The sequence below is a fragment of the Dunckerocampus dactyliophorus genome, chromosome 15 (genome assembly GCF_027744805.1).
Source record: "Dunckerocampus dactyliophorus isolate RoL2022-P2 chromosome 15, RoL_Ddac_1.1, whole genome shotgun sequence".
Classification (NCBI taxonomy): domain Eukaryota; kingdom Metazoa; phylum Chordata; class Actinopteri; order Syngnathiformes; family Syngnathidae; genus Dunckerocampus; species Dunckerocampus dactyliophorus.
The window spans coordinates 2,870,775-2,883,982 of NC_072833.1; the positions used below are offsets into that span (position 1 = coordinate 2,870,775).

At 43.7% G+C, this 13,208-nt stretch overlaps 2 protein-coding genes across 4 annotated transcripts; one reads left to right on the forward strand and one right to left on the reverse strand.

The window, feature by feature from the left end:
* Positions 1-71: 71 nt before the first annotated feature.
* LOC129168032 (kit ligand-like) lies at positions 72-10,542 on the reverse strand. 3 transcript variants are annotated; one of them, XM_054752827.1, is made up of 8 exons: positions 9,946-10,542; positions 9,676-9,744; positions 4,441-4,554; positions 4,296-4,352; positions 4,070-4,228; positions 3,832-3,991; positions 2,355-2,455; positions 72-1,302 (listed from the first exon to the last, which is right to left on the reverse strand). In XM_054752827.1, the coding sequence occupies exons 2-8, from the start codon at positions 9,676-9,678 to the stop codon at positions 1,144-1,146; spliced, it is 753 nt and encodes a 250-aa protein (XP_054608802.1). In that variant the 5' UTR covers positions 9,679-9,744; positions 9,946-10,542; the 3' UTR covers positions 72-1,143. The 3 variants fall into 3 exon arrangements, with proteins under 3 accessions (XP_054608802.1, XP_054608803.1, XP_054608801.1); XM_054752828.1 differs by lacking the exons at positions 9,676-9,744; positions 9,946-10,542 and adding an exon at positions 4,889-5,496 and having other exon boundaries at positions 4,462-4,554; XM_054752826.1 differs by lacking the exons at positions 9,676-9,744; positions 9,946-10,542 and adding an exon at positions 4,889-5,493.
* Positions 6,969-12,686, forward strand: lmod2b (leiomodin 2 (cardiac) b). Its single transcript, XM_054752822.1, has 6 exons — positions 6,969-7,436; positions 7,510-7,920; positions 9,901-10,161; positions 10,231-10,425; positions 10,490-10,906; positions 11,938-12,686. Exons 1-6 carry the CDS (start codon positions 7,161-7,163, stop codon positions 11,962-11,964), a joined length of 1,587 nt encoding a protein of 528 aa, XP_054608797.1. The 5' UTR covers positions 6,969-7,160; the 3' UTR covers positions 11,965-12,686.
* The last annotated feature ends 522 nt before the right edge of the window (positions 12,687-13,208 follow it).

Here is a 13,208-nt window from a genome sequence, read left to right on the forward strand (position 1 = left end):
CCAGTCATGAAGGGAGTCAATACAAGAGCACATGTGAGATGAATTTATTTAACACATTTGCAGTGGGGCATAAATGAAAGTGATCATACTGACAGCTGTTTCTAATGTTTGGAGCCAGTTGTGTGGCTGAATAAGCTGATCAAAATATTAGGAACACATTTGTGTATGATGCATAATTTGTCATGTTTTAAAATCACAAAACAGTACAAAAACAATGAAAAATACTTTTAATGAAAGCTGTAACTGTTGTTATATCTCACACTGACATGGAGAATGTGTGACATTTGTGTAGCAAAATAACATTTCAACGAAGGTGTTCTTGGAAAGCAGTCATTCTGATACCAAAAACTGTTATTGAAATATGAATCATCCTCCGTCGTTCAGTTGCTGCGGTCTGCAGAGATTCCTCGCGTGTTGATTCATCGAGCTCTGCCGACATCAGTCGTGTTTGTGAGTGGCATTTCCTCCAGCCTACGGCCACGTCTTTTGTGGCGAGAACAAGCCCCCCTCTTATGCTCCTCGCTGAGCTCATGCCATCCGTCCGTCCGTCCTGTCTGTATCTCCTCCACGCTCCTGTCGTCTGTGACACATCCCGGACAAGAGCGCTCACTCTCCACTGAGTCTCATGACTGAACTGGATTGACTCAGTGAATGAGGCATTAAAAAAACTCCAGCGCTCTTCACTGTGGTCCAAGAAGAAGACGAAGAAGAAGAAGAAGCGATAGATCACTGGGGACACAATGGAGGGATTCACATCTCTATCTGTGCCATCTGCTGCTGAGCTTTGATATACAGAGTGGGACTCTTGTTGAACCACGGTTGTTTGTGACCAGCTGTTGCCGACAACAAGTGCAAGAGTGGCTCAAACACATGTTTTCATACATGTACGTTCTCATCCCGTCATAATATACAGTACACAATGTGGGAAACCCCTATGCTAAATCCTCAGGCTCCTTTCTAGAATAAATGAAGACTGTCTTTGGGAGTCTATTCCTCCAGAAAAGCATTTGTGAGGTGAAAGTTCACCAGATCATGCTCCTGCACAGCAAACCCATCCAAACAGGCCTGCATGGACCTCGTTTTGTGCACCGCAAACAGAAAATGGTTCCCGAACAATCTTCTCCTGTACAGATTCCTCCATCTTCATCCGCTTTCATGCCCCGGGATGGCGTCCTCCCCTGGGAGACTGTTGGCGTCCGTTTGAAGCGGGATGGAGACGGACACACTCGGAATCATGTAACAAGGTGCGGCCAGTTGGACGTTTTCAGCACGGCGCTCTGGTAAATGGCGTCTAGATTTTACCTGAAGTGTGAGAAAGGAAGGAAACGGGCCAATTAGTTAGGATAGGGGGGAGCGGACATCATTAGGTGAGCTAATAGGGGAGCCTCCAAGCGCTGCTGAATATTTGATGAGCGCTTGTTAAGAGGAATTTCCTTTCAGGAAGTGCTCACTAAGACGAGAGTACATCATCATTCAGGCTTATTGTAGCGGCCCGTAGAGATTTGATGTTGTTAATGGGCTCGGTACCACCAAGGTTCTTTCCATCATTTTTTAAAAAATTTTTTACTTTATGCAATTTCATAGATTTGTCACATTTTATTCAAAAGTTTTTCAAATTGTATTGCACCAACACATCATCACTAGGGTAAAACTAAGCTGTCTAAACCCAACTGACGTTCCCTATTAGTGGGCGAACGATCCAACGCTTGGTGAATTGTGCTTCACAATGACAGGAAACGTAATTCATGAAATAAATAGTTACTGCCATGAATGAGACATTTTTAAACGCTCTAGTTTGTTCATAAATATTTGTATATACTTTTAGAATAAGTTGTGTGTTTACTTTATGGTATCTTAGATTTTCAGCCATTGGTGTTCATTTTCTATGATTCCATTTTAGCTAACAACAAGACGTTAGCAGAATTGATGTTTTATTTCCTTTCTTTTTTTTTTTTTAAAAGGTCAATTTTGGCGTGAAACCACATTAACTGGTGGCATCCGCGGCAAAGCATACATGCACATTGTCAGCTCTTGATGGACAGAGTCTAAAATGGCTCAAGGCAGAACTTTAGTACAAATTGTGCAGAAGCAGACGAGTCGTAGAGAAATGACGCTACCGAAAGCAGACTTGTGAGCCTTTTCTCTGATTGTTCACGAGACGGTGATATCGTTTGTGGAATGTTCATTTGCTCCAGTACACACGGCAAAGAGAAATAGATGCCTGATATTCTACTCTGCTAGGTGATCACATGACTGCATTTACTGCAATGACATAACTTCGAAACTCATGGTTATTTCTTAAATAACTCTCGGCTCGGCTCTAACTGGGCGCTGCGAGTGTAGGTTCCACTCACCCGCCATAAGATGAGCGTGACGCAAGCTGTTACAGGAATGAAGACCAGCAGCAACGGCGTTCTTTTCCACCATCTGTATTCCCGACCTTCCTGGCGACCCCCTGCGAGAAGGACATGTTATTGGAAGAGTTTCTGACTGTAGTTTCACCGGGAGAAATATGATCACGGATCGAGCTATTCCCCTGATCTTTAGCTATTGAACCGGACCACTGCGATACAAGCATCCATTTGTGCTGTTCCGACTATCTTTCACAACAATCACTTCTTTAGATTGAAGAAATGATTTCACGTCTGAAAAAAAATCTTTTTAGAAAGGGCTTTATAGGGCTTTTTATAGGGCTTAATCTTAACTGCCCCACTGGCCACTGAAATAAATAGAACATGACAGCCACACCCACTCGTCTGATTGAATGCAAACCAGGATATGTTACACCTCATTGAAAGATGAGGGTGTACAAACGCGATTAGTCATGATTAAATATTTTAATCAATTAACAGCCCAAAAATAAATATATATTCACAGGAGCAGCTTCACACTCAGCTGCGAACCGATCCAGTGAGAGTTGCAGGTCACGGCTCGATGAAGCCAGCAGGACCACATCGTCTGTAAAAAGCAGAGACCCAATCCTGCCGCCACCAAACCGGAACCCCTCAACGCCGTGGCTGCGCTTGGAAATTCTGTCCATAAAAGTAATGAACAGAATCGGTGACAACAGGCAGCCTTGGCGGAGTCCAACCCTCACTGGAAACGGGTCCGACTTATTGCCGGCAATATGAACCAAGCTCTGACACTGAACTGCCTAAATTAGGTGGTCCGGTACCCCATATTCCCGGAGTACTCCCTACAGAATTCCTCAAGGAACATGGTCGAATGCCTTCTCCAAGTCCACAAAACAAGTCAAGATTCAACTATCCAGCGGATCCTCCTCTCCAGAACCCCTGAATAAACCTTACCAGGAAGGCTGAGAAGTGTGATCCCACGATAGTTGGATCCAGGACCTTAAGGAACTCCGGCCGGATCTCATCCATCCCCTGGACCCTGCCACTGAGGAGTTTTTTAACCGACTCGGCAACCTCAGTCCCAGTGGAGTCCCCAGGCACTGCTTCCTCATTGGAAGACGTGTCAGTGGGACTGAGGCTGGGATGAGAATCAGCACCTCCATGTCCGAGTCCATGGTTCTCGCTCGGTAAAGGGCTGAGTGCCATCTCCGGGTCGGGAATGAGATCCTGCCCCAAGTGGAGGAGTTTAAGTACCTCGGGGTCTTGTTCACGAGTGAGAGAAGGACGTAGCGAGGGACGACCGTATGTCAACATAATATCATTGAATGAGGAAAAACTGCACGTAGCAAGAAAGATGAAGACATAAATGTGTCTCATCCACCAAAGGTTAAGTTATACACGTTAAATTTGCACTTAAACACGTGAGTAGTGAGGCAATCTTTGAAAGCATCCACTAGAAATGCAAAATGCATTGTACCTGGTGTTTGCTGCGTGTGGAGACACGGGGGCGGCTTGCAGGAGAAGCTGGAGGTTTCCTCACGCGCAGCACGGAGGATATCCTCAATGTAGTCGAAATAAAGAGCGCTCTTTAACCTCTCTTCCTCGTAGTGACACTGGAAGACTTGCATTGCTGTTTCCTGCATGACATGCAAGACATCTAATAACGCGACGAACTGCAGAGTTTCTATTCAATGAGGGGGTGGTTGATGGCTCACCAGCTCCCCGTGGTCAAAGGTGAAGCGTAGGCTCTTGAGCATGGCGATGAAGACGGTGATGTTGTCCTTGTTGGAAGAGATGGCGCCAAACATGCTGGCCAGGTGGCGAAGACTTTGCTCCAAGGGGTAGATGTTTAACACCACCCAGCACTCACCAGCCTGGGAAGACACAAATTATATTTAGCCTCGTTTTCTTCACATTTAACTCCATGTGCTGCGTACATACCACTTCTTTGGGAATGTACTGAACTGGAATCTCATAATCTGAGGGGACGTTGTGCTTCTGCAACAGAAATAGTCCCAATTCAGCGTGCAGATCACACGGAAACGAGCAATGTACGCCAGGGTGGGGGGAGGAATATGCATCTCACCAGTAGCGACAGTTTGCTCACATCATCAGTTATTGGCGCTCCAAATTTCCCCGTGCACAGATTCAAACTTGTCAACAAGTGGCTCAAGAAGAGGACACAGTGTGCCTTGAAGATCTGTGGAGAAGCCAGCGCACCGTGGCGTAAGATACACCTATGCGGCACAATGGAAGCTGTGTGCATGTCATAATTAGCATTGCCACAGCACGCTGAATTCAAATGCATTAGGAAAACTGAAGGTCAATATTGGCTCACATGCTCATCTGCCTTTGTCAACACGCAGAGTGAAAACAAACGCAGAAAAAAATCATCATAAAAATAAATATCCTGCAAGATATACCCTTTTTAGAAGTGGACACAATTGTTTCGACATGTACACAGATGACAGCACACATTCTATACGTTAAGAGGCAAGTCAAATATGCCATAAGGTAAGAATACGCAGACTTACTTTCTCCCTCATATGGAGCACAAATGCAAGGTTGCCCAAACTCGCAGCATGAAAGTGAGTCTTTGCAGTCCAAAAGCTGGAGATAACTGGGAGCCACTGTGTGTGTGTGTGTGTGTGTGCAAGGTCCAAGCAGTGAAACTTGAGGCTGGGCCGTCCGTCTGCCTCCCTCCAAGCAGACTGGCGAAGCCTTTTAGACGAACGTGGAGAGGCCGCCTACAGGCTGAGTCACTGTGTCACACGCTGACCACGTCTGAGACTTTTTGCATCAACTCCCACAGATCAATCGCTTCGTCATTGAAGCGTGGGAGCCTGCTCTATAGGGAGGGGTGCGTTCCACTGGGTTATCCCCGAGAGATGCTCTTTGAATGTAAATGCGTGCAGGTTGGAGGACTTTGTGGCTTTGATATTCAAGCAAGCTCTCTACCATTAGATTCCAGAGATGTGTAGTTACAATTTGCAGAGAGCATAGCTTCATATTGTGTCCTCTGGAAAACCACTCATTGATTTCCATTAAATCAACAGTAGTCACAAAAGAACGGTCAGGAAATGATCATACATCAAGATCAGATTTTAAACACATCCTCACATACCACTTCATGAATTACATTTCATCTCAAATTCTGCCTTTATAAAAGAAAATCATGTATTATTGTTATAATAATGCATCATACTGACAAGTGTTTTGAATATTTTGACTCTTGTATGTAGCAAAATAAGGTAGGAGCATACTCTTAATATGACAGGGTCACCTATCATGGTCTGAATTATTATTTTTACTTCTTTGTTCAGATGTTAAAACTATTCCATTCAGTCTGATAGTTTTTAATTTGGGTCTTTTATTCACTGTTAATCATGCAAGGCAATTCTTAATTTTTATTGTTATTATTGTATAAACAGTACAGTAGTGTATGATATTAAACAGCCTTTAAATTAAGTAGGGTGACATGGTTTAGAAAAAAAAATCATAGTCATATTTTATATGTGATAACAAAATGATTAAATAATAACATTAATATTCCAAATAAAATATTAATTATTATTATTGTTTTAATCATTAAATTCTGTATTACATATTGTGTGATAATGTTAATTCAATAAATAATAAAGCATTCATTATTATTATTGCTTTAATCCTTACATTCAGTATATGTTGTGTGACATCACAATTTCAATTAAATAAATAAACGTTAAAGAAAATACTGATTCATATAATTGTTTTAATGCTTAAATTCAGTATTATATATTGTGTGATACCACAAAATTGTAATTAAATCAATAAAAGTTAAATAAATAAAATACTCCCTGTGGATATCATTTTAATCCGTACATTCAGTATTATATATTGTGTGATATCACAAAATTGTCATTAAATAAATAAAAATTAAATAATAAAATAATCAATACTATTATCATTTTAATCCTTAAATTCAGTATATGTTGTGTGACGTCACAGACTTTAAATTAAATAAACAAAAGTTAAATAAATAAAATATCGATTAACATATTGTTTTAATCCTTACATTCAGTATAATATTTAGTGTGATGTCACAAAATGTAAATAAAAAAAATTGCATCTTAATTCTGAGCGAGGCTATAGGCGCAAAAGCCAAAGAAATGAACTGCGGACTCGTTCATGTCGTGTCATGACTCGTTCATAGCAGCACATGATAGCAATCACCTTAAGCTACCAAGCAAGTACGCCCCCTAGTGGCTGTGAACAGCATAATAAATCAGGTCGGGGCAATCAGACTGGATGCTGCTATGGAAATGATATAAATTTTGTCGTGATAGTGAAGAAATTACTACAAAAAATGACTTTCAAACGCCATGATTACTTGACTCCACTGGTCTTTGTTGTTGGGCGTCTGGCTCTGCCTGTTTTTGGCCCTGAACAAAGGCACTCAGGCATGGATGACACACTGCTACGCTGACAGGCCCGTCATCTCTGAGCTCACATGCTTTTTGTGGCTCTGTCCCCTTTGGAGCGCTTGCCTCCCAAAAAAAGCACGGTGCATCATGGGGCCCGCACTTTTGCTACGTACCCCTCTGATCCCCCCTCTTAAGGCCCGGGCGGCAGCTGAGGGAGATTAGAGAAGGGCGAGGACGCCAGTGGACAACAACACCAGCAGCCGAGAGAGATCTGGTTGAGACTGGAGGCACTTTTTGGATCTCTAGCCACCTTTCCTTGGATGTGCTTCAATTTTGGGCTCAGATACCACTTGATGAACCGCGTCTATGGTTTTTAACGCTGCGAGTCTTCACTGATTTGGCCATGAGTTGCTTCGGGTACCGCAGAGAGCTGAGCAAGTACGAAGATGTGGATGAGGATGAACTTTTGGCCTCCCTCAGCCCTGAAGAGCTGGCTGAGTTGGAGAAAGAGCTGGCGGACATTGACCCTGATGCCAACGTGCCCATAGGACTCCGACAGAGGGACCAGACGGATAAGACCCCGACCGGCACCTTCAGTAGAGAGGCCCTCATGAAATACTGGGAGAATGAGACGCGGAAAATTCTGGAAAATGAAATTGGTGGAGGAAGCCCTAAAGGGGTCAGTAGCAACATTTATTTACTTGATTTCAAGATGAATAATTATTATCATTTCAAAATGTGTGTTGAGACAGGATGAAGAGGAGGAGGAGGAGGAGGAGGAGAGCGTGACTGACAGAAACAGCGCATCAGAGGACGAAAAAGACGACGAAAGTGAGAAAGAACAGAAAAAGTTAATGCAGGAAGATGAGGAGGATGAAGAAGAAGAAGAGAGTGAGGAGGAGGATGAGGAGGAGGAGGGGGAGGAGGAAGTCATAACCGAGGAGGACGATGAAGAAGAGGAGGAACAGGCTGCTAAAGTGGATCCCCAGATGCTGTTTAAGCCGCAGAGGGTGGAGCATGTGAGACTAACCCCTCCCCCTCCACCTGCAGACCCCAATGCCAACGGGAACCCCACCGTTGTGGACGAGGCCCTGCAGCGAGTGCTGAGCGACGACCCCGAGCTCACAGAGGTCAACTTGAATAACATTGACGACATCTCGCAGGTACACAAAAACGTCCAAAACAAGGCAAATAAAATCATTTTCAGATACATGAATGACTCTGCTTGCACAGAGCGCCCAAGCTGGGGAGTGCTATACCTGCACCCATGATGGAAAAATGTTATTTTCTTTCAAAAAAAAAAATCACACAAAAGTACATCCATCCATGCGTCTTCTACCGCATATCTGAGAGGGAAGCAGCCTAAGCAGAGAAGCCCAGACTTCCCTCTCCTCGGCCACTTCATCCAGCGCCTCCTGGCGGATCCCGAGGCGTTCCCAGGCCAGTTGAGAGACATAGTCTCTCCAACGTGTCCTGGGTCTTCCTCGAGGACATCCCCTGAACCCCTCCCCAGAGAGGCATCCTGACCAGATGCCCAAGCCACTTCATCTGGCTCCTCTCAATGCGGAGGAGCAGCGGTTCTACTCTGAGTTTCTCCCGGATGACAAAGCTTCTCACCTTATCTCTAAGCGAGAGCCCAGCCACCTTACCAGAAAACTCATTTCGGTCACAACCCAAAGCTCATGACCATAGGTGAGTGTAGAAACGTGGATCGACTGGTAAATTGAGAGCTTTGCCTTTCGGCTCAGCTCCCTCTTCGCCACAACGAACCGATGCAGAGTCCGCATCACTGCAGACGCCGCAACAATTCGCCTGTCGATCTCGCGCTCCATCCTTCCCTCACTTGTGCACAGGACACCGAGATACAAAAGTACATAAAATACAAAAAAAAGCAGGGCTAATAGACAATGAGTGAATTAAAAACAATCGGAATGGTTCGCCTGAGGTTGTGTCAACAAATGGGCAAATGCTTACCCTATAAAATTGTGAAAAACATGCATCCCAAGGAGGGTAGGGCGATACATGTGGCATTGATGCTAGAATTCTAGCTTATTCTTTTGAAGATTTTCCGCTTGAAAGATTTGCCACCCAAAAATCAAACAAAAGTATAGTGGAAGTTAGCGGTTAGAATGTTTTTGTAGTGTCAAAAATTTACTCCACAGTTGCCTCGGTTTGGGTGCATTCTCCGGTTAGCGCGTCTTGTCATGTTGTTAATACACTGCGTGATTCTGTAAGAACTGTATCCTTACTATATTTTTTTTTTAATCAGAAAATGTCCTTCCTTGTCAGCATCCTATTAGCTAGCGAACAAACTGGCAACTGGAACCAGAAGTTATGTTAAATGTTAGCAAATGTTAACACAAAACACATTTTTATAGCTTTACAATTATAGTTGTACATTCATAAAAAATTCTGAATGCATATAAAAGACAAATGACGGGGCTAAAAGAACATTTCCGGTTACCTTTACCCTCATGGAATACTGTTCCCAAAGACACAATGTGGCGCGAGACACCACACAGACACCACCTTCCTGTTTTACCATGGGTTATTTCTTCCATTCAGTTGTGTTTCTTACCTTCTTTATCTAAATGCTGGCAATTACAACTTTCTTTGGCTCCATTTTGGGTTACAGTATTGAGGCAAGAAACACTATTGATGTCATGTCAAAACAAGAAGGTGGTGGTGGTTGATGTTGCGGCCACATCGTGTCTTTGGGGAAAGACACATTAAGAATCACGTCTTCAGTGAAGGTAAATGTAATCTTAAATGAACGTAAACTGTATTTACATTATTTCTTATGGGAAAAATGCATTTGGGGAGTGTCTGTTTGGGTTAGAGTCTGACCTTCTAGAATGAATTAATGACGCTAAGCTAGGTTCCACTGTACATGCAAAACAAAGGGCTAATGGTCTTACCATCTGACTGGAGTTTCTTAAGTTGTGTCATGAGATGGCCACGTTGGTCGTAATGGCAGGAAAACACCACTAAAAATAGTAGAAAAAGGAACAAAAGTGTGACAGCATGACGACACAGCTGGACAAAAACAGCTTCAATCTGACAGGATGACCGGTTGACGCTAATAAGCAAGGAACCAGGAAGTAAAAAAATAAGCATTAACATTATTGATGGTGTCTTCCAAGGACACCCTTATCCGATTCGCAGAGGCCCTGAGGTCCAACACTCACGTGCGACTCTTCAGCCTCGCCAACACCCGAGCAGACGACCCGGTGGCCCTGGCTATCGCCAAGATGCTGCGGGAGAACTCGTCCGTCGTCAGCCTCAACATCGAGTCCAACTACGTGAGCGGGAAGGGCGTGATGGCCATGGTTCAAGCTCTGCCGGCAAACAACACCCTGACGGAGCTCCGATTCCACAACCAGAGGCACATGTGTGGAGGACAGGTTGGTTGGATGGTTGACCTGTTTACAGCTTATATTCTGTATGTCACAACATGGCTTGCCCGGCTTTAGGTTGAGATGGAGATGGTGAAGATACTCAGGGAAAACTACAACTTGATCAAGCTTGGCTATCAGTTTAACCTGCCTGGACCCAGGATGAGCATGACGGGAATCCTTACCAGGAATCAGGACCGCCAAAGGCAGAAACGAATGCAGGAGCAGAGGCAGCAACAGGAAGGTGCCACCAACCCTCGGACCAGTGCGCTGGTACGTCACATTACGGCGATTACTGCTACTGGATGTTATCTTAAGTTTTGACTTGTGTTGCTAGAGAGGAACACCTTGCAGCTCACCAAGATCGTCCCCGTGGTCCTCGCCCAAAGTGGCTAAGAGGCAAACCCCCCCGGCGCCGCCTCCACCACCTCCTCCACCGCCACCCCCTCCTCCGCCGCCGCCGCCTCCCGCTCACCAGGAGAAGAAGAAACCCACCAGGACGATCGCAGAGGTGATCAAATCCCACGAAGCGGTCAGCAAGAAGGCCAAGAGCAAAGGGAAAAAGGGCAAGAAGGGCAAGGCGGCCAAAGACGAGACCACCTGCATCCTCAAGGAGCTGAAGAACGCGCTCAGGCCCGTGTCGGCAGAGCGGCGCGGAGGGGAGGAGGGCAGCAGGCCGTCCACACCCATGAGGTCAGCACATGAGCAGCTGATGGACTCCATACGGAACAGCAGTATCCGCAACCTGAAGAAGGTGAGGAAATCATTCACTATCGGACAATAGGATGGTCATTTTTTTATTGTCGCAGGGTTCATTCATTTGTTGCTACATGCACAAAGAAAAAGGGCAGGGAGGGTTGGCAGCAACAAGGAAATTACTTCCGCAACAACACTACACTATAAATACTTTTTTTGTGCATATTAATTTCGTAATGTAATCAGTACTTTGCATTAAATATAAGATATATATTTTAAAAATACAGTTTTTTTGCTGGTTATGTCACCCATTATTGCTAGGCAGAATTTTCAGGATCCATGATTTATATAACCAATAACAAAGTGCATATGCCAGTCATGTTTACCATACTGTTTCCTTGGCAACATGTGGCAAAGGGATCTGCTGCCCCACACAGCAGAGGAGGGTCGACAGCAAAAAAATAAAAATAAATGTTGTATGCATTCATTTCGCAGTTGAACCAGTAATGTGTGTAGAATATCAAATATGTAACCAGTATTTTCAAGATTTCTGGTTATGTCACCACTTGTTGCTAGGCAGAATTCGTAGGGCTCAGTTGTGCAGCACAAAAAAACTATTTATGTTGACTATGTTGTTTCCTTGGAACCCTGTAATGTAACGCAGAGAAAGGACAGGGAGAGGCGGCAGGAACAAGGAAATTACTCAAAAAGCAACACTATTCAAGTTTCATTTGAATGAATGCGGAATTAGGAGGTACGTAGTCGACAATGTGGGCAAGACATCATCTCAAATGCGCCACATTATGGCAATAAAGTGAAAGAATGAATGACTAAGCCCAGAAAAAACAATGAAAAGGAGTTAAGTGCGTGTTGCCTCATGGCTTGTTGTGCTGCCACAGTGGAAAAGTGAGCTGCGCTCTAGCTGCGAAATTCCACTGCCACTTAATGCTGCTATGAATAGCCAAGTGTCCAGCAGAGGCTTGATAACGGCTGACACGACACGTAGCGACAACACTGATGTCCGTGCAAAAGTATACTTTGCAAAAAATGACATATCCTTTTTTTTTTTTTTTTTTTTTTTTAAAACAGGTGGAACTACCATTACATCTACAATAATACAGATGAGGAATCAGGTTGCCATGGTTACTGGGAGTGGAGAGGAAGACCAATAAGTGGTAAAAAAAAAAAAAAAAAAAATGTTGGAATTACTGCAATATACTTTTTTTGGTTTATTTTACAGAATTTTAAAACTGGATTTGTTTACTGATAATTCTCACATTTTTTTTTCTTGTAAACTTGTAAATATGTCACGCTCTTTGTTCTAAATACATACTTTTTGGAGTGTTTTTTTTGGCATTTTGTTTTTAAAAAGTAAGATTTTATTTCTTTTCCTTTATAGCAAGGGTGTCAAACTTGTTTTCATTGAGGGCCGCGTCACAGTTTCGGCTGCCCTCAGAGGGCCGCTTGTAATAGTGAATACATTGTATATGAATATAAACGTATAACTGCCTCATGATTACACGATCGCCCCTGTGTTTGATTTTTTTTAATGAACAAATTGATGGATAACCTGCTTTGAAACCGTAAGTTGGTGACGAGCATGTACTGGTTGGAATAGCTTGTTGCATCATCAAATAATTAAGAGCCCGAGCACCGAGTGATAGCGGCATGGAGGCCCTTTTGAAGCTGCTATGTTTTGAAGTTCTCAAAATTCATGAAAACTCACCAAAATTGTATATTTCAGAGGTCCCGAACACCAACCCCCAAAAGTTACTCAGTAGCGGCCCCTCTAAATTCTGAGAAAAATTAGCCCCTGCCACCAGTTTCACAGACCCTCACAAAATCTGGTGGAGATGTCAATTATGACAGGACGCATGAAAAGTCTCAAAAACTCATGTTCCAAAGCAAACAGGAAGTCGGCCATTTTGGTTTCCAGCGGCGAATGTGGGGCGAAAACCAGGGGTTGTGTTACGACTAACTAGTCCCAGGGACTTTGACCAAATGAGCCCAAATGAAAATCACGGATACTAGACAGACGAGCAATGACATGGCGAAGGATTTTAGGCTGTTCCATAGGTTGAGGGCAGGGAAAGGCAACAAACTTTGATGAACAATCAGGTAATTCGCCACTGAACTGTCAACATTTATAACTCAATTCCAAAAGATCAGATCTTCATCAAAATTGGTACATATGATGAAAACGACACCTTGAAGCTATACATAGGCCACTTCCTGAATTTGTCGCAGTGCCACCCGGTGGCAACAGGAAATGAAATGCACATGCTCTCAGATTTACATGAACCCTGATTTGCGTGGGTTAATATTTAATGCTTTATTATTATTATCATTACCTCCGCCAA